Source organism: Paroedura picta, chromosome 2 (assembly GCF_049243985.1).
Source record: "Paroedura picta isolate Pp20150507F chromosome 2, Ppicta_v3.0, whole genome shotgun sequence".
Classification (NCBI taxonomy): Eukaryota; Metazoa; Chordata; class Lepidosauria; order Squamata; family Gekkonidae; genus Paroedura; species Paroedura picta.
This window is the reverse complement of record NC_135370.1, coordinates 128103790-128125300: the sequence shown is the minus strand read 5'-3', so window position 1 is coordinate 128125300 and position 21511 is coordinate 128103790. Positions and strand designations below refer to the sequence as shown.

Genomic DNA, 21511 nt, shown 5'->3' with positions numbered 1-21511 from the left:
AAACAGAGTGGTTTGCTTTTTCATGGTTAGAAAATTATTTCCCATCTTGCAGGGCTGTACCAACATTTTAGGTAAGTGCCTTTTATAAAGCTGAATAAGTATTTTCACATCTTGAGACTTAAGATTTCTTTTTCTTCTTCTTTTTTGTTTTAAATAATCTGGGGGTTTTGGAATCCCTGGTTTTTGGATTATTTTAGTCCTCACTTTTTATCTTCTCCGATGGTATTTTCTTTATGAGTGAAGATGACTCCAGGCTATAGTTCCACACTGTGTGTTGTTCTGAAAGAAAGGCCAGAGGGCATGTCATAGTTGGGGGATTTCATTTTACCATTCTCTTAAACCACCAGTACTTCTGCATGCATGTACCTTGAGAGACAAGAATAGACACAGGAAGTCAGCAGTAGGGAAGAAATAATAGGTGAAAATGAAGAATGGTTATACTCTGAGCTGGTGCAATAAGGGTGTCAGTTCGTATCAGGTGTTTAGTGTGGTGTACAATCATCCCCTGAAAAAAAATAGGGAGGGGTAAAATCTGACTTTATCTCCAGAAGGTTTTGCTGGATTCAGGAGCAGATGGTCCATGCTGGCCACGCATGCTAAAGTAACCTGGGGGAGTGTATCTCTGAAGCAGCAACTGGTTGATGGTACTATTGATTGCCAGTCATGCTAGATGTCTTCAGACACGGGAATATACCTAACCTGTACTTGTGTAAATCTTCTCATCCTAGTCAGAACTCCGGGTTCCAGCCCAGATCCCAATTGGAAGCCTTCACCCCTAGCTCTGTGAACTGCTCCCACTCTGCTGCTTTGTAGTATGAAGATTATCCTGTTGAAGAGGTTGTCCTTACTCACTGTGACCCTCTTCTACTCTCACAATTTTGTGCCAAGAATAAATTGTTAATTTGATGTTGTTTTCTAGTGCTGCTAATACTCTCTACCCTCTTGCTTTCGGAGAGGGGGGAGAAGAGGGAAGAAGCCATTGGCAATACCATGAACCTCTGCGGTAGGCTGATGCATTAGGACTGTGTCTAAAACATTTAAAAACTCCTGCATTCTCAACGTTACAGTATACTGAGAAATGTTAGGAACATGGCTAATAAAACAGCAAAACAATTAGTTGTTTTGATCTGGTAAGGAATTCTCTGAATTTGGGGTAGAGATTGTTATGTTTTGTCTGGCAACTGCACTTCTGAATAGTTTTCCACTTTGCACATGTGTGCACATGTCATATGCAGATGTCCCCTCTGTCCCCAAGCACACAAACTATTGATATATATTGTATACATTACATCTGGCTTCATGTTCTCTGTAAACCACCCTGAGCCGTAAGAGAGTGGTATATAAATATAAATAAATATTTAGAGTCCAGTGGCACCTTTAAGACCAACAAATCTTTGTTCAAGGTATGAGCTTTTGTGTGCACGCACGCTTCCTCAGATACAATGTCGTGGAATGGAAGTAATCAGTTCAAACTTTTAGGCAGAGTGTGAGAACAAATTAACATACAGCATAATGAAAATGGTTAGCAGGTTCCAGAGATAAGTAGGGAAATCCCAGCAATTTGGATTTGTTTGTATTCATTGGAGATTGAATTGCAGAGGAAACATCTTGGCCACAATAAAATGCAGAATGTCTTCATTAAGAGGATAATGGGCAAGTGGATAGTCAATTGCTGACAGCAGTTAGCTGAGATCTTGCCCTTTTGCCCCCTGCTTGTCACCACAAGCATATATTGCAAGCTACTGCAAAGGGGAACATGTTGTTTGAATAGGAAGAGAGATGCTCCTTCTTGTCTTCTATGTGAATTCCTCCTTTCCCAGGTTGCATTGTGATGAATTCCAAGCAGGAGCGACCAAAATATTAATAGCGGTCCTGAGAAGACTTGCAAAGGAGGTATTGAAAGGAGAGGTTTCTACCTTGCCCCTCTGACCTGAGGTGCCTCTCTTATTCCTTAGCTATGAACAAATAAATGCGGGCATTCTTTTGCTGACTTGTGGCTTCATTTGGGCTTACCTCTGCATATTTTCTTTTTACCTTCTGGGGGGAAAAATATGTAACAAGCTCAAGTTTCTCAAGGAGGCACTGGAATTTTTTTACAGGAGTCGAGAATATTTGGAACAAGTTCACCAGCCTATTTGATGATGTTTTTATTCCAACAGAAAATAAAAGATGCTGCTTTTGATGACTGGAAGAACATCAGAGGACCCCGACCATGGGAAGAGCCAAAATCGCTCCAAGAACAACAGCGGAAGTCCGCCTGACTTCATTCATTAGCTCTGCTTATAACCCTTCCAGAACTGCGTCCCCCCCCCCACCACCTGTGGATGAGATAGTTAGCTCCAGCAAGGAAATAACTTTCAAACTGATATCATGCCTAAGCAGAAGCCTTCTGAATAAAGATCACTCTCCGTTCTGAGGTGTGTTTTCTGGTGATAATAATAATAAAAAACCACATTTGTTTACAATAGTCATGATGTCATTCTTAGCTAAGAGTGCCAGACACTATTTTCTTGGTTTTTCTACAACTCACTTCAAGTTACAATTTTGATATTAAAAGGTAGGGTATCTAGAAACTTAGGCCTACTTCTGAGTAGGTTTGCCAGCTCTGCGTTGGGAAATACCTGGAGTCTGTGGGGATGGAGCTGGGAGTGGGTGGGATTTGGGGTGGGGAGGGGAGGGACCTCAACGGATTATAGTGTTATGGGGTCCATCCTCCAAAACAGCCATTTTCTCCAGGGGAACTGATCTCTGTTGCCTGGAGATGAGCTCTAAAACTGGCGGATACCCAGGTCTCACGTGGGGACTGGCATTCCTACTTCTACTTTTATAAAATGCATCCAATCAAGGGGCTGCAAAGTGAAAATAAATCCAGGGAAGGCTGAGTGAGCCTCAATATAATGAAAAAAGTTAAGCAGAGGGTAGGAAGGAGCATCAGCAGAAGAGTTGGTTTTATACCCCATTTTTCACTACTTGGAATTTCAAAGCAGCTTACAAACATCTTTCCTTTCCTCTCCCCACAACGGACACCTTGTGGAGTAGGTAGAGCTGAAAGAACTCAGACAGAACTGCTCTGATAATAGTTCTAACAGGACTGACTATCCCAGAGTCACCCAGCTGGCTGAATGTGGAGCAGTAGGGAATCAAACCCGGCTCTCCAGATTAGAGGCTGTTATTCTTAATCACAACACCAAGCTGGCTTCACCAAAGGTTTCACCAAATGCCAAGGAGGGACATTGGAGTGGATCAAAGGCTTCAGGTGTGGCTTGTGATTGGTCAGAACTGTAGTATATTCTTCACATTTGTGAGTGAATGTTGGATTCTTGTAAAGAAAGCACTTTGGGGCTACAGAACAAATGAAGCAGCTGTGTGCTGAGTTAGGCCTACCCTAACTGGTGGTGGCTCTCCAGGGCCTCAGGCAGAATTTTTCCTTAGCTTTGTTACCAGACCTTTTAAACAACACTGGAAATGCTGGAGAATGAACCTGGGAACTTTCTGCATGTCAAACGTGCTTTGCCACTAAGCTATGGCCTAGAAAATTTGTTACACTAGTCCTGAGACTATTTCAAACAACTTTGCCAAGAAAAGGAAACTTTTGGTATTAACCTTTAAGGCTATTCACGACTTGGGCCTCTCGTACCTGAGGGACCACCCAGCTGATTCTGCCCTCCATAGAGTTCTGTGCTCCGCCAATTCTAACCAGGCCCTTCAAGAACTTTCGCAGTTCCAAAGGGCCTGCAAAATGGAGCTCTTCCACCAGGCATTTGGTTGGGGCCAATAATTTATAGAACAAAATCAATCTGTCCTCCTCCCACAAGAGCCCAAAAAAGCACTTCCCCTGGAACAAATGGAATACGGATATATAATGCAACATCTGCCAGTAAGCCAGTAGTCCCCAACCTTTTTATCACAGGGGACCGGTCAACGCTTTACAATTTTACTGAGGCCCAGGAGGGGTAGTCTTTTGCCGAGGGATGTTGCCGCTGCCGCCTGAGCCCCTGCTCCACTTGCTTTCCCACCGGTGCACCTGACTTCCCGCTGCCCCCTGGGGAGCGCTGCCAGCAGCAGCTGCACAGTGCCATGCCGAGGGGGAGCCCCAGTCATGGCGGCCGTTGGAGAGCACCATAGGTGAGCCAGTGGCAGAGTGGCAGGGCAGCCCCCAAGGCAGCAGCCAGGGAGGAGGACGCAGAAGAGCCGCGGCCCGGTACCAACTGATCCACGGACCGGTTCCGGTCTCCGGACCAGGGGTAGGGGACCACTGCAGTAAGCTTTATAAGTAATCTTGGATTCCTATCTGTTGCACTATATATTTCTAGGAGGCTAAGAGGAGGAGCATGTCTTATGGCATGTGCCACTCAGTGCTTAACACCCATTCAGGGCAGCTGTCCCACCCCTTAGTGCCTCCTCCTCCAACCAGCTTGCCTGTCTGTCCAGCAGCCAGCCAGTCACCTTCCAGCCAATCATCCCTGACCACCCCCTCCTCCTTCCACTTCCCTATGAGGCTTGGAGGCTGCAGATCCCTGCTGCGTGACAGCTGCCCCTGCCGGTGAGTTCACTAACAACTGCCTGCAGCCTTTCCAGGTCCTGGAAGCAGGGGGCAGTCATCTGCAGAGTTCTTCCACTCCACCCCCCTAATCTAGCACCCGTTGTATTCCTGAATACAATGGGCTTGGCCTCTACTGTATTTTATAATTTTAATTAATTGCTTTAACTGTTTTAATTATTAATGCTTTAATGTAAACCACCCCAAGCCAGCATCTGGGAGGGATGGTTATAAATCTAAGTAATAAATAAATAATAAAATTCTGATGAAAAAAAATACCCAAATTCCTGTTTATGTGTGGAGACCTACGATGGCCATTGGCCACACCACAGCCCCTTAGGATTCAGAGCTACAGCTCTCCCTAGGTGGCCTGTTTTTGTATCACCTTCTGTTTGCTCTCATGAAATGCTATAGTTGAGGAATTTCCAATGAATTCATTACCTCGTTTCTCTCAGTTGTGGTCTGTGGCTAAATGCAAACTCATCATTATGCCGCAATAGCCACGCTGCATTCTGCCTTCCACAGGCTGTTATTTAGCTCTGGTCTGATTCGCTTTGCTGTTGCTGGTGGCAGCTCTTCCCTGTGCTATGTCTTTAAAGCCTTCGCACACAACATGTCATCCAGTGCAGCCAGAGGGATTTCTTTTTTAACCCAAACATTTTGAGGTTCATCACTTTGAGACAGTATTTGATTGTGCCATGTGCATATGTGTGTGAGTATGTATCTTTGAATTTAGGAAACCCGGCATCAGCATCCTTTCAGAAGTGGACTGCTGTTCAGTCTGGCTCTCGTGTGAGTCTGGGCTTTTGTGTCCCAACCCTATTGAACTCAGAGCACTCTACTTACTTGGTATTTCAGGGGGCAAGTAACCTCATCCACAACAAGTTCTAGATCTGTCCTTATGTCAACATTATTCACAGTTCACGACACTTCCATCATGTCTCGATTAAGTTTCATATTCACTATTATCCACTTCTGTATTGTCCTCTGGATAATATATTTCCTGGTCCCCCAGCTGGTGATGACCCCGACTAGCAATGGAGTTAACTTCTCCATTGGCAATTTGAAGATGTCATACCAAATCTCCCACTCACGCAGAACATCAGTGTATAACCAGCTCTATGCCTTCAACCCTGAATAAAAATCTAAATAAGTATGTTTTTTGCTAGTATAGTATAGCATAATATTTTTGTAATAGATCTCAACTGCAATTTTGTCTAGGACCTCCATTGGTAGAATTATTTTGTACCTAATCTGCAACATGCCTCTATCCAGTCTTTTCAAAATCTATGAGATCAGGACCAAAGGTCACAGGAACCTAGTTACTGCCATCCATTTTTACCTAAATGAACCTAAATCTGCCATCCTATGCAAACTTGGAAATAGCTCTCTTGAATTTTCTGGATTTTTACTTTTAATGTGGACATGGACAAAATCAGGGTGTAGTAGACAATAGGGCCATTGAATAAAGTGGGATTTACTCCAGAGTAAAAATGCTTAGTATTTGACTGCATGCTGGACTAGGCTAGGTATGGGGTAATTCCAGTTATTTCTGTAGCTTTTCTAATGCTCTCAGAGAGACAGTTATGCTCAACATAGTGTGCATATCCTCAGGGCCAGAGAGGATGCTTCCATCGGTGTTTCATTAGACATTCATATGGATCATTGCTTGGAAGCTTACATGCCAATTTGGGTAAATTCATCCTATGCATGGAGCATTTGCTGGGAACAATGTTTTAATTACCAACGCAATCTGAAATTTAAAGGTTTTCAAACTCTGTTGGCTGCTTTGCCTTGGGCTTTTGAGTACTTGAAGTTGGCAGACCATAATACATAATTACTGTGAGGGAGTAAGAGCTCCCATCTTAACAGGAGAGGGGAATCCTGAGAGAGGGAATGGAAGCTTTCCTTTGAGGACAATTTCTGCAGACTGCCTCTGTCCATGTGGCTCTCTACACACAGGAAGCATTCCCTAGAGATCTCTCTAAGCTTATAGCTGGTAGGAAAACCCCGAGGCCCTTTAACTACTGAACTATATGTTTTGAATCTTGTTCCGATTGTGGAAGGCCCCTTGTTTTATTTCTGTCATGGCAGGTCAGTATATCCAGCCCACGTAGCAGCACCTAAAAAGGGGACTCTTATGCGATAAACTTGCATGTGGCTTTGCTTAGGAAGATTAATATAATATGACATGAGGATCTAGTTAGCTGCAGGATCTTGTCTGAAGCAGACAAGCTGTGAACATAAACACAGATAACCTAGATTTTGAGGGGAAATTTAAAAAACACAAACTTATAAGGATAAAAAACAAGCAAGACGTTTCTCCTGAGAGACTCAGGGTGCCTGCAGTCATTCATTTGGAGGCCAATCTCCCATAATGGCCTCCTAACAACAGCATATTCCGTACTGAGGAACCCATGTAGGGTACATGCATCATGTAGGATTGCCAAATCTGAGTGTCAGTTCCTCACCAGGTGGAAGTATGGATGCTCTATGCTAACATAATGGGAAGGATTGACAGCCCTGATCTCACCCATAGCCACTTTGAGGAGGCAGGGCAAAGGGTCCAAGTGGGAAGGCTGCTCACCTTCAGCCATGGCATCAGGTTCAGCCTCACTGCCACAGAAAGAAGCCTCCTGGGCAGGGGTCCCTAGAAGCCTTGTTAGGCTGACCAATTGCCGGCAGGCTGCGGCTACTTTGGAGGGTTGATCTAGAAACCAGTCTTCCGTTTGATCCATTCTTCTCCTCTGTTAAGGCATGCTGCCCAAGCCCTAGACAGTCAAACCTTTCTTCCCTCCCTTGGTTACACCAGTTTTATGTTGTTTTGTTAACCTGCTGTTCATTTCTTCTCGTAATTTTATGGCGGTTTCAGGCATTGGGGCAGATCCAGTTGAGGGGCAGGCTGCACCAGGTTGCTGCAGTGAAACCAGCACTTGAGGTATGCTGGAGTTTCATTTTTCATTGAGTTGTGGAAGGCCTTACTCAGCTTCTGTGGTGTTGCTGCTGCTCTAGGGCCCATTGAGGTGGCAGACAGATGACTTCCTTTTAGTAAAGCAACAGCCAATAGCATCCCAAGGGAAGGAAACCCCTTCAGAGTAACCTGTGATAGTATCTTTGAAGCAGCCGTATAAATGGTAATAGGCCTCTCAAAAACGTATTCTGGCAATTTGTTTTGACCATTTTGTGCTTCTGCTGATAACACAGGTGCTTGAGGGTTTCTAATAGGGATGTTGGTTTAGATAGCTATTGTCCCATTATATACCTGAGAAATCCCTTATTGGTATTTCCAGGCATATTCAGGTAGCCAGAGCAGTATTTGGGATTCTCGGGAACATAGGTATCCGAGTCCCATGTATTTCCAGACATAGTTGTGAATATCGGGGCCCAGCATTTTAAAGTATTCTAGACCTGCTCCTCACTGCCCCAAGAGGTTCCAAATCATTCTGGAATCCTGAAAAACTCAACATAATCCTCAAAAGCACCAGGGGATTCAAATGCCATTGAATACCAATATCATAGAATCATAGAATCATAGGATTGGAAGGGGGCATACAGCCCATCTAGTCCAACCCCCTGCTCAATGCAGGATCAGCCCTAAGCATCCTAAAGCATCCAAGAAAAGTGTGTATCCAACCTTTGCTTGAAGACTGCCAGGGAGGGGGAGCTCACCACCTCCTTAGGCAGCCTATTCCACTGCTGAACTACTCTGACAGTGAATTTTTTTTCCTGATATCTAGCCTATATCGTTGTACTTGTAGTTTAAACCCATTACTGCGTGTCCTTTCCTCTGCAGCCAACGGAAACAGCATCCTGCCCTCTTCCAAGTGACAACCTTTCAAATACTTAAAGAGGGCTATCATGTCCCTTCTCAACCTCCTTTTCTCCAGGCTGAACATTCCCAAGTCTCTCAACCTATCTTTATAGGGCTTGGTCCCTTGGCCCCAGATCATCCTCGTCGCTCTCCTCTGTACCCTTTCAATTTTATCTACATCCTTCTTGAAGTGAGGCCTCCAGAACTGCACACAGTACTCCAGGTGTGGTCTGACCAGTGCCGTATACAATGGGACTATGACATCTTGTGATTCTGATGTGATGCCCCTGTTGATACAGCCCAAAATTGCATTTGCCCTTTTTTACCGCTGCATCACACTGCCTGCTCATGTTTAATTTACAATCCACAAGTACCCCAAGGTCTCGTTCACACACAGTGCTACCTAGAAGCGTATCCCCCATCCAGTAGGCATGCTTTTCATTTTTCTGACCCAGATGCAGAACTTTACACTTATCTTTATTAAATTGCATCTTGTTCTCATTTGCCCATTTTTCCATTGTGTTCAGATCTCATTGAACTCTGTCTCTATCTTCCGGAGTATTTGCCTGTCCTCCCAATTTGGCGTCATCTGCAAACTTGATGAGTAGTCCCTCCACCCCCTCATCTAGATCATTAATAAATATGTTAAAAAGTACCAGACCGAGCACCGAGCCCTGAGGTACTGCGCTACTCACCTCCCTCCAGTCTGATGAAACACCATTGACAACAACTCTTTGAGTGCGGTTCTCTAACCAATTCCCTATCCACCTAACTATCTGAAAATCCAGATTGCAGTCCTTCAATTTATCCATCAGAACATCATGCAGAACCTTGTCAAAAGCTTTACTAAAATCCAAGTAAACGATATCAACCGAATTTCCACGATCCAGCAAACCTGTCACTTAGTCAAAAAAGGAAACCAGGTTGGTCTGATGATATTTATGTTCTTCCTGAAATCTGAAAAATATATTATTGTTGCGTTTCAGGTGCACATCCCTCAAGCTGTCTGCAGCTGCAAATATCTACACATAGCCAGGTACAATAGAGGCCGGGACTCTAGTACATTTAATAGGTGGATACAATAGCTGATATGAGGTTGAGGAGGCATCTCTTCCCTTGCCACAGGGCTGTGAGAAAAGTTGCTTCTGTGAGTCCTTGGTACAACCATTAAAAGTACAGGCAGCCTGTACTTTATTATATTTGTTCACCTGCTGGCATCATAGTACTGAATACATTAAATATATTAGGACTGGAAGCTATGTATACATTTGCCTACAGGAGGGCAATGAAAATGGAAAGGAATTCAACATTACTGGAAGAAACTCAAAGAGTTTGGGGGGAGGAAATTGAAAATATGGTTCAATTACAAAAATTAAAATTAAAGGCCCAAGATATAAGTCTCCCCCTGCCTATTTCACCCTTGTGTATCTGCAACAGCCTGATAGCAATTCACAATACATTTGTTGAGGTATTAACCCATTCCTGGGTTGATTCTGCACTTACCTTTTTATTTCTGCTGTCAATCCTGTTGAATTCAGATTGATTTGAACCCGAGTCTTTCTGCTTTGTTCCCCCCCCCCAAAAAAAATTGAAACAGAAACCCTTCTGCACATGAGCAAGAGGCTTCTCGTCTCTTCCTTTCCTAAAGAAGCGGGCAGTTGGGTGGGCAAGCGAACAAATGATTGAGCAGGCAAGCATACAAACAAGTTGGTGGGCGGCGGCAGCATAGCCAAGCCAGCAGCGGCCTCTCACAGAATGAGGCAAATCTCTGCTGAGACAAATGTGGGATTCTGGAGCACAGTCACTATTTATTTGTTTGTTTGTTTGTTTATATTTTGACTTATATACCACCGCTCTCAAAGACAATTTTACAATAAAATACTAAAATAGAAGAAAAATAAAACTACCCAACCCACAAAATCCCCAATACATTAAAAGATGGCTGTTCTATGGAGTTAATACCCTCTCTCTCCTCCCTTGCCCAGCAGCAGTCAGAGTTCTTTCCTTAGGAGCGAGGGTCTTATTCTAATTCTAGGGGATCCACTGATAATAATTCCAGGACTCAGTCCGGCCTCAACCCTACGCCTGGTGGAAGAGCTCCATCTTGCAGGCCCTGCGGAAAACTGATAACTTCAGCAGGGCCCTTATCTCTTCCGGGAGATCATTCCACTAGGCTGGGGCCAGGGCTGAAAAAGCCTTGGCCCTGGTCAAGGCCAGGTGAATGTCCCAGGGGCCTGGGACGACCAGCAGATTCATACCCACATAGTGGATTGCCCTGCTGGGGGCATAGGCAGACAAGCGGTCCCGCAGATACGCAGGGCCCAAGCCGCTTATAGCCTTAAAGGTTAAAACCAATACCTTAAACTTGATCCGGAAACAGACTGGTAACCAGTGCAGATGTCATAGCCCCAGCTGAATATGGGCCCTCCAAGGTGTACCAATGAGGACCCTTGCAGCCGCATTTTGTACCAGCTGTAATTTCCGGGTGAAAGCTAAGGATAGGCCCATGTAGAGCAAATTACAGTAGTCTAGCCTGGAAGTGACCGTTGCATTGATCACTGTGGCCAGATGATCAGAGGACAGGTAGGGCGCTAATACCCAAGTTTGGCACAGATGAAAAAATTCCATTCAGGCTACTTGTGTGACCTGAGCCTCCATGGAAAGGAAGGCATCGAAGATCACCCCCAAATTCCTAGTGGTTGGTTCAGGTGTCAGTTGCACCGAATCCAGGTAGGGGAGGCACGCTTCCTGGCCCAGCCTTCGTCTCCCCAACCACAGCATACTGAGAAAGTATCATTCTAGCACTTGGGTGTATTTGGAGCTGTGAAGAAGACACAGGATCTCCTGTGGTCTTCCCTATATAGCTTCTGCAATCCTTATCTATGGAGGCTGACCATATAACCAGGCAAATCATACAGGGGCTCTCTCCTTTTAAGGGCTTGGAGGAAAATGGACATTACACAGGGGTGTTTTTCTCCATCCTAGCTTTGAAATGCCATTGCTCTGCTCCAGATTGCATGAGGTAATGGTACTGCTTTACCCTATTAGGCATAGCCATGCTTAAACTGCAATGAAGAGCAGACACTCCTGCTGACCGGAAGGGAAAGAAAGATTGCCAAGGGAGAGGGCAGTCATTTGGACAAGCACCCCCACGCCTGTTGAGAGCCGAGGGCCAAAATACATTATCTTTAACTGCTCCTAGCGGAGCGGATAAAATAAAGCAGTAAGGGCCCAGAAGGCGGGCCCTGTCCGGGACGAGGAAGGGTGCCAATAGGCACAAATTGGGAGGTGCGTCACACCTCCCAATCCGCTTCACACCTCCCGATCTGCCCCCCTCCGACTTCACTCCCATGCGGCCGCCCGCCGCCATTCTCTGGCTCACCTTCGACAGGGCAGGTCGCCACCTGCCCGCGAGACCAGGAGGGCCCAGTGCCTGCGACCGTGTTGCTGCTGCCGGCCGCGCCTGCGCCAGCCCGCACAGCCAAGAGCGGCCCACGACGCCACCCACCACTGCTACACGCGCCCATATTGCCGCCGCTGCCCGCCACGCCCGCACACACCGCGCCTCGCCCGCCGGCCCACACAGCAAGGAGTGGCCGGCGGTACCCCGTGCTGGTGCGGCAGGAACAGCACGCCATCCTCAAGCAGCACCGGAGCCCACAATGCCCAGCTGCCCGACCAGCTGTCTCCTGCCCTCCAGCTGCCAGTTCCTGCCTTGCCCTCCCAAACCCAGGTAGGCTGCGGGGCAGGGGGACCGGATGACTCGCCGGCACCTCACACACCGCCCGCTGCCCGCCGCCCAGCTCCCACCACCCACTAGCGCCTGCTGTATTTCGAGTACAGCAGGCTTAGTTTTTAGTTACTTATATAATTAAAGAAGGTATTACATGTCACAATTTGGAAATTTGTTACACTGACTAAATATTGAGAGGACATAACCACTGATTAAAATTACTAATTGAAGAAAGGATATATCTAGAGACCATTTTGATTTGATCCTTCAGAATAAAAGACAGACAATATTTTCATTTGTATAATCTTTATCGTAAGAATACACTTTGCAATTACATTCTTATATTTTGTATAAAGGTAAAGGTATCCCCTGTGCAAGCACCGGGTCATGTCTGACCCTTGGGGTGACACCCTCTAGCGTTTTCATGGCAGACTCAATACGGGGTGGTTTGCCAGTCATTACCGTCTACCCCCCAGCAAGCTGGGTACTCATTTTACCGACCCTGGAAGGATGGAAGGCTGAGTCAACCTTGAACCGGCTGTTGGGATCGAACTCCCAACCTCATGGGCAGAGCTTTCAGGCTGCATGTCTGCTGCCTTACCACTCTGCGCCACAAGAGGCTCTTCATATTTTTTATATTATATATGTACTGCTGTAAGCCAGAAGATAGGTTCTCCTCACTATTTTGTAACAACAGTAAAGCTGGCAAATTATGGTTTCTTACCATGTTGTCAACATGCTAGGAAGAATCAGTTCTCATACGACTGGACAAATGCATATTTATTCAGAAATGGCCCATTTTATTCCATATGGTACACTCCCCAAGATGTGTGCACAGGACTGCAATTCAAGATTTTGAAATTTAGTAGGTTTGTTATAGAAGTGGCTATTCATAGTAAAGTGTTTGAGACATGTTTGAAATAGTGTTTTTCATCATTCATTGAAGATTCCTAAGGAAAACTAGTGGTTAGAGTCCCTTTCCCAATTACTGCAGGGCACATTCAGTCTGTAAGGCACCACAGTTTTGCATTTGGTTATAAAGAAAACCAAACTATATCTGATTTAAATGAATGAGAAATCTGAGTGAAAATACATGATCTAGTAGCACTAAAGTGAAGAAACCAGCCAAGGCAAAACAGTCAATTTGTTTGGAAGCAATTGTAATACCTGAAGAGACTGAAATACAGGGAATTACATGATGCACTAATGAGCACGTTCGCATTAACTAGGCTCAATTTAGGAATTCATTTAAAGCAAGCCTTGATCAGTGAAGTGCAAGATGTCATGTGCGTTGCATAGTGTATTACAGACAGCTTTCAGAACAATTCATTCAATTAGAACTGGAAACAGGAGAGCATTGACTAAACTGAAGCTTATTCAAAATTCAGTTTCATTAACCACTTGTTTGTTTCTTGCTGGTGGTTAGTTATTAACTACTGTGATTTGTGATTTTGAAAATAAATATGGTTCACCTGCAAAAAGGATTGGCATAAGGCACAGGTATTTTCTCATTTTTACCATCCAAGAGCTATGGAATATTTGATGGAAAAAAACGGTTGCAAATTTGGAAAGTAGGCAGCATTTTTATCTGGTGCATGAGTGATTTGAGGAAACTGCTCAACAGTGTTTAATAATATTCACCAGTATAACAGGGCGTATTTTCCACTCCCGTGATGCTGGGATAGCGTTGTGATGCTATCACAGCTTCATGAAGTTAAACCCCACCCCCACCCACTGTCCACTGCTGCTGCAGGCATGGCAGAACCTTTCTGCCCTGGCTTTGTGTGCACACCCAAAAAGCCAGGGCAGATCATGTCCAGCAGGGGAAATCTTCCCGTCAATACACAGGAAGCAATGGAGCATGCCTCGCCGCCATCTGAAACTGGCAGTGGAGAGAGCTTATAGGGCTCCAGGCTATAGGCTTCCAAGCAAAGAGGTTCTCTGGGATTAGATCTTTGGGGATCAGTTTTTTTTAATTTGCTTTATTTGAGAAGATCAAAGTGATCGAGCACCTATACATTTCTTCTTTCTTATTACTCGTTTCTTTTAAATAGCTGCTGATGGATTTGGATTCTTTTCTTCTCCCTTTCATCACTTTCTTCAGTGTCTTTATCACAGACATTCAAGTTGCAAACAGCCCCTGAGCTGCTAAAGGGGATTCATAATGACTATCTGCTGTGGCATCCAGGATGTCCTTGGAATCGAGATATGCAATGTGCAGCACCTTAGATTGATGGCGATCATATCATTAACTGGGCTCCCTCTTACTTATTCTCCAGGGTAGTGGTGGCTGCTGCTTTCTCTTTCTGCCAGTAATAGAAGGATGCACAAAGGAGTCTCAGCAGCTGCCTAAGGTTAAAATTTTCACCATTCACTCTCTTAGAAACAGACTTTTTCTTGGTCTGCCTGCAAATAAAACCCTCCACAAGTCAATTTTCATGTGCCCTGTTTGTTCCCTTTCTGTTTGCCAAGTATTGGAAGATTGTAGCAGTCTTTGAGGAGGGCTCTACCCTCCATCTCCACTAACCCAACATGGATTTTATCAGTACTCTCAAGGGGCCTTAATATATGACTATGCACCGGACCAAGAGTTCTACCATGTAGCAACTGCTGGACAACACCCCATTGCTAGCAGGCTCTCTTCTCCCATCTGTTTAGATCCCACCAAGAGGACTTTGGTGACACCTCCGGTCACTTCAGCCTGTTTTTCTGTGGAAGAGCTAATACCTTCATCTGGCAGCTGTCAATCACAGAGTAATCAGGTAGTGTCCATGAATGTTTGTTTCATGCTCAGCTGGTTGTAAGTGTGGGCATGATCCTTTGAATGGATTAGATATGCTGATGGCTTTACCACTCTCTTGTTGACTCATAGCCAAAGCCGTGCTTTATACGATGAAGTGTTTTGAAATGCACTTCAGCCCTAAGACCGGTGATAAAACCAAAAGCTGATCTCAAGTATATTGGTATTGTAGCTCTTACAGAGATAAGATTTCTTGCTATTTCTTTTTCCTTTAATCAGATGTTGTTTCCTTCAGTGATAGAAGAGCACTCTAGGCTAGATACCGTAAAACAAAATAGGTGGTGTTCATATGTGACAGAGAAATCCTGTATTCTTGAAAGGAAGGAGGAACTAAACAAAATACAGACTTGAGGGTCGGATGGCTACTTTTAGCAAGACTGACTAAAATGATGAGGGCTCTGCTCAGAACGTCCCTTCAGCAAGATCTCAGACATGCTCATGGCCTCCTACCATTAATGAGGAAGCTGCATATTGTGCAGAGAGGGGGCCTGTAAGCAAACTGGCAGAAGGATGCTAGTTTATTTTGTTTTCCTAGCACTGAAAGTGGGCTTATTAGACTACCTAAGTACAGGATATTATGGATCCATTCAATTTACCTCTGAAGCTGACTAGTCCTTACCTGCCTTATATATTTGCCATATGTGATAACAGCTGATGTGATTAATGCCACGTGAGAAGTCTTAGGTGGCTGTGTTGGATTTGAGACATGTTAAAGTGCTTTTTAATCATGTCTTGGGGTGACTGAAGCAGCCTAGACTCAGCTGTGGAACTGGGGGGGGGGGGCAGAGCAATTCGAGATTCCACACCAGGAACTCAGATCATCCAAGGGGATGCCAAATTCCACAAGTTGCATAAAATCTATTTATGAAGGTATATTAAAAGTGTCATCATCTTTTTTAGTCCTCTGCAGCTTAATTATCAGGAAGTTTTCAGTTTTTCTAACTATTCTTTCAAATGCCAACAAGAACTTGCTTTGTTTAATTCAAACCAAACCTTTATTTACGAAATATTACTAAATAGATGCTTTTGAAAAAAAGGGAAGTTGGCTTCTGGCTACAGCTTTACTGCCAATCTGAATTGTGGAAGATGATTCCAACTGCAATTCTGGAAAATCACTGGCAACCTTCAAGCAGTGGCTGGACAGATACTTATCCTGGATGCTTTAGGCTTGTCCTGCAATGAGCAGGGGTTTGGACTAGATGGCCTGTCTGGCCCCTTCCAACTCTAGGATTCTATGATACAATAATCCCACTGGCAGCATTGACATGACTCCTTAGTAACTGATTTCATATAGAGAGTCCAATCAAACCTGAACTTTAACATAAAAATACACTTAGAGAGGTTTTCTCCAATGAGTTAAAAGTGATTCAAAAGTAAATGGAAACACAAAAAGAGGCATCCAGTTCAATGCAAATGTTCCACATTCAGAAGCCTTGAGAAGATATTTCAACCCTAGAGAGGCAGGTAAGTCCAGTGAGGTCAGGGCTCTATATATTCCTGTTTGAGAGGGCATTTCCTAGATCCTGACCCTGCTTTTGGTTCTGCCACGCCCAAACTGAACTCAGCCTCTCTCTTTTACTAGCAGTTTGGACATCAGTAAAAGTACTCTCTGCAGGTGCAGAATATAGAGTCCTTTACCTCCTTCTCCCCGCTCTCTATGAATGAGTGTACGAGCTATTAGGTGCATGGGAGGCACTTAGAACATGGAAAAAATGAATATCACTTACAAAAGACTAAAGCAGATCTAGAGAAATTACAAACACATTCACTAGTATAACTATGTTTACAGTCATTACCTCAGAATCCATCCCTTGGATACCCATGTGGACCAAATGCTTGATATGGCAGCTGGATGACATTAATTGGTTGCTCGGATCTTGTAAGTATTTCTGCTCTCATTGGCAGGAAGTACTTTGCCTAATCTTGAGTTTGGAAACTTATCTCAACCTGATACCCTAGAGCAGGGGTAGTCAACCTGTGGTCGTCCAGATGTTCATGGACTACAATTCCCATGATCCCCTGCCAGCAAATGCTGGCAGGGGATCATGGGAATTGTAGTCCATGAACATCTGGACGACCACAGGTTGACTACCCCTGCCCTAGAGCCTCTACCCCAATCACCATGGAATGTACTTTTCAGATGTCTTTATTGCCCAGCTGAGGTTTTGGCAATAGCCATCCATCTTGTAACTTACTAGCAGGTTGGGCAAATGGCTCTCTCTTTGTAGAAACTCATCTCTGTGTGGGGGCCAACTCTTCTACCACACTGTGCTAAAAATCTACTTGTGGGCATGTTAAAATTGCCTTTGCCTTTCACTTCCAGCAGAGGCCAACAGTCTGGAGAGACAAAGTGGCCTATGTATGTTTTGCTTTGCATCAAGTTTCCAAAAGCAAACTTGAATACATAACTGTAATTGGTGATCTTTATTTTTTTTTCTTATTGGCCATGGACCAGTGTTACATATTTGGATCTCCTCTTCAGATAACTTATTCTGAGATTTTTGGAACTGAGAATTTGCTAAGTAGTCATGGATTCCATCTTGAAATCATTCAAATAAAGAGTAGGGATGGACACAAACTGATTCACAAACTAAAGTTCCTCATGAATTTTGCCTGATTTGTGGTTTGCAAAATGATGTTTGTGGAAGGGCAACTAGCATGAACATTCCGTGAGCTTTCATGTCGTTCAGGCCAGTGTAAATGGACCCATTTCTAGAAAGAATGTCTCTGCTCAATTAAACCATTTACAAAACTTCAAATCAATAGGGGGAAGAATTCTCCAGCCTAGAATCGCCAGTTGGAGACCTCCAAATTTTAAAAAGCACTCTATGTCTTGTTCATTCTTGAAATGCTGTCTAAACTGCTGTCTAAACACACATAGTGCACTGCTGTGAGGTTTAGGGTGTACATCTTCTCTAAGTCCAGAAAAGTAAATCCTTCAAAAGCACTACAGTGATGTCTTTGGTGATAAGACTATTTCTTGACCAGTGATCAGACTATTTTCATGAAGGAAGAATTGCTGGCAATTTTTGGCTATTTTACCATAAATGATCCTTTTCCATTCGTTTTTTTATTATAGAGCTTGAGCAAAACTATACAACATTCTATATATTGCCACTTCACAGATTTGCATAATGGCATTATGCTTTCAGTTCAGAAAGATAAAAAAAGAAAAGTCCAAAATGAACTAAAATGAATTTTTTGCTTCTACTATGCAAGTCAATAGAGAAATTCATGCTTTCTCAGCGGGCAGATATGATTGGCAGCTCTGGAGAATGTACATGCAAATAGCCTGGGGAACTAAAATTTAACTTTTCTCAAGTTACATATTCATCATCATATGAAGGAGACAGAATTACACTGCAGTTGTAAAGTTTATGATATTCATCCCAGCCTTCAAGACTTTTACTTTCCTTAGTCAAATGCAGCCCTCCAGACATTCAATAACCCTCCTGGTTTTCCTGCTTGCTTTGGAAACAGGCCACCATTCCCTGGTTGGTAGCATGCCCTCAGCTTGGTAGCATAGCAATGGGCCATCCTTGCATTAATCTATATGAAATGCATCTGAACCAATTCACAATTGGTTCAAAGGTGCTGAAATGGTTAATGAGCCACATTTTTAAAGCTAGTGTTTTAACTGGAACCAAATCAGAGAGAAAACTCAAATGATCCCAATCTGGAATTTAACCCCTGTGACATAGTTTAGACTGACAGAGACTGATTGGATGAAGGCTACCCAGTGAACTGTCCTGTCTGAGTACTGATTTGAACCTCAGTCTCTGAAGGCATAGTTCCTCCTCTAACCACTTCATGCTGGCACAGTAAAAGATGGAAATTTCTTCTACCCAGAGCAAGAAGTCCTTCAAATAGCAGCTGGGTTTGTATGAATACTTTCAGCAAAACAAACTGCCAGCCCCTGCAACTCTCAGAGATTAAAGGAAATGATATAATTGCAAGAAGTCACAGTTCATTGGAATCCCTGAAGTTGAAATGACTGTGTCACAAAATGAGCCACCAACAGATGATATCATAGGTCAGTGCTAGTAATTACTCCTTAGCACTATGGAGCACAGCAAAGATATTTGAAGAATATAGATTCAGGTGGTATCTGAAGATGTGTGTAGGCACATGAAAGCTTATACCTTGAACAGAATTTTGTTGGAGGTGCCATGGGAATCACTTGGATTTGAAGAAAATGTAAAAGATCTTGGGTTGGATCCACCAATAATTTCTGTGGGTAGAAAGGTTTTCCAGCTATGAAGTACAATTTCCTCTTCTTGTTGCAGCCCAAAACACTCCCACTACTGCTCCTGGGGTACAGAAATGGCAGAAATGGCCTCCTAGAAATGGCATGAGGAGGAGTTGGAGGCCTGTAGCAAAAAGGGAAACTGATACAAAAATAGCCCTTCTTTTCCATCCATGGAAATCTTCCATTGGATCCAAGCTGTTCTCCTTCCTGCTGTGGAAGCACTTGGAACTAAAACAACAGGTGACATTACATTTAATGCAGGCTAACAGTCTAGCCTAAATGCTGAATTTAGGTCCAAATTTGGTGGCTGTGGGTAATCCAGAGAAGGGTAACAGGAAACAGTGGAGTCTCAAAGGTCTGGAGAAGTATCCTACACCTTTCTAACAATAAATCAGTGCTTTTCCAAATTTGGGCATGTCAGATAGATGTGAATAATTGCTGAAGTGTTATTGGAAGGAATTTATTTACGCCATTCCTAAGTAATGGCATGAATAATATGTTTCACCATAAGAAGAAGCTAATGCCAACATATTTATGCATACCAGACACACAGCAACTGTGGTTTGCAAGTCTGTTCTGATTAAAAACAATCACACAAATATTGTAGTCATATCCTATTTTGAAAAACTTGGTCTTAGCTTATGTGAGTTTCCTATGGTACACATTGCCAAGGATTCTGGGGCATGATATTGCTTCTGTCCTTCTTTCTGCTTTTTCTGGTTGTACTCCTCATTCTGGTCTCCTCATTCTGCATGATGAACACAGAACATGAATGAGGAGACTGCAAGTCTGTTCATGACATCCAATTAAAAACTAGGGATGTTCAAACATCCAAATGTTTGGTTCATATCCTGTTCACCAGTCGCAAACAAGGAGATGACCTTTGCTGATCATGTCTATTCAGCAGGTAGCTTTCCTGAATTACTTCCTCATCATGTAGTCCATCACTCTTACACGAGCATTCTCACAACACTCAATTCTCTACTATTGTTTTATTAGACAATTTAATAAGTCACAAATCACATAAATTAGTCACAAGCAAATTCCATGTTTTAATAAAACCTTACCCTTTGGCACAGGCCTAAAATATCCCCGGTGATGCTAACAGTTGCCAATCATTTTGAATCAGCAGTATCATTATGTATATTGTTTTGCAAAAACCCAATGCAAATCTATTTAGCAAGGAACAAAGAGAATGGGTGATACGGTTCCATCTAACCGATACTCTTAACCTCAGTAAGCTTATAACCTTATTTTGAACATTTTGCTGCTTTGATCCTTATTTGGAATTCTAGTCCCTGTTGACTGTCCCTCTAATAGAGCAAGGCCTCTGTAGATGATTGGATTGTGTGGAACATATGATAAAAGATAGTCCTTGAAGTGTCCTGGTCCCAGACCATTACCTGCTTTGAGTCCTGATTGCACTGGAACAAAGGTAGGTTATATAAATGCCTTTTCCAATCCACAGCTGTGAAGGTGGTCATTCTGCTGTGTCTCTTGGGTAGATGGTGATGGATTATTCAATCACTCCTGAATTCAGGGACACAAGAGAACTGATTGTCCATACAGGAAGCATATCTAGAGTTGTGGCTCATGCAGAAACCTATGCAATGCCTTCTGGGATATGGACTTCATATTGTCCAGCAGTAAATAAACCTTTACTCTGGAAGAGCAGATACAACTTCTAAAAAAAATCCTTTTGGAGTTTTGTATATTGTCAGTTAAAATTCATATATTATTTTCACTGCTGACTGAGATAATTTTTTTGTTTCTTTTTATGCCATATATTGATTGTCTTTATGTACAATTAATGCCAAAATTTGAGCAATGGACCCATTTTGATAAGGGAAATGCAGCATGAGGAAAGAGAAACCAGGGAGAAAACAGGAAGGAGTTGCAGGCCGAGTCAATTTATCTTTGTAGTACATGTAGCATGTTCTACAGGCCCTACACTTCCAAGGACCCCGCACAATGCCTTCCCCCACATGGATCAGGGCCATAGCCATAGCCTCTCTCATCTCCCCTTTTCCCTCTTTAAGGAAATTCAGAGTGACATCCCTTTCCACTGTTGGGGACCTCTCTGCCCCCTATCTGGTTTCTCCCACTGGAATTGTACTCTACTAGGGCCCCACAGATTTTAAATTGACTCTGGTGCTATGGGTCCCACAAGTCCTTAAGCCACTTTTCAGGTAGCCATGTTGGTTGAAAACAAAGCCCCCAAACAAAAACAAAACAGCATGCAAGCTTTTGGGCTCTCCAAAACTCTTCCCCAGGCTGGATGCTTATAAAAATAGGGGCAGAAAAATATCGTTCAGGCCCTGATCTTAAAGCCTGTGTTGAGTGTCAAGTAGGCTCAAATGGAGAAAGTAGAACTGGAT

General features: G+C 43.6%; 1 protein-coding gene across 1 annotated transcript in view; it reads left to right on the top strand.

The window, feature by feature from the left end:
* Positions 1-2467, top strand: part of COX16 (cytochrome c oxidase assembly factor COX16) — a 25118-nt gene extending 22651 nt beyond the window's left edge. The window contains exon 3 of the mRNA XM_077322628.1: positions 2160-2467. Within this exon, the coding sequence (XP_077178743.1) occupies positions 2160-2261 (102 nt within the window). The 3' untranslated portion in view covers positions 2262-2467. The remainder of the gene's footprint in view (positions 1-2159) is intronic.
* Positions 2468-21511: the final 19044 nt, after the last annotated feature.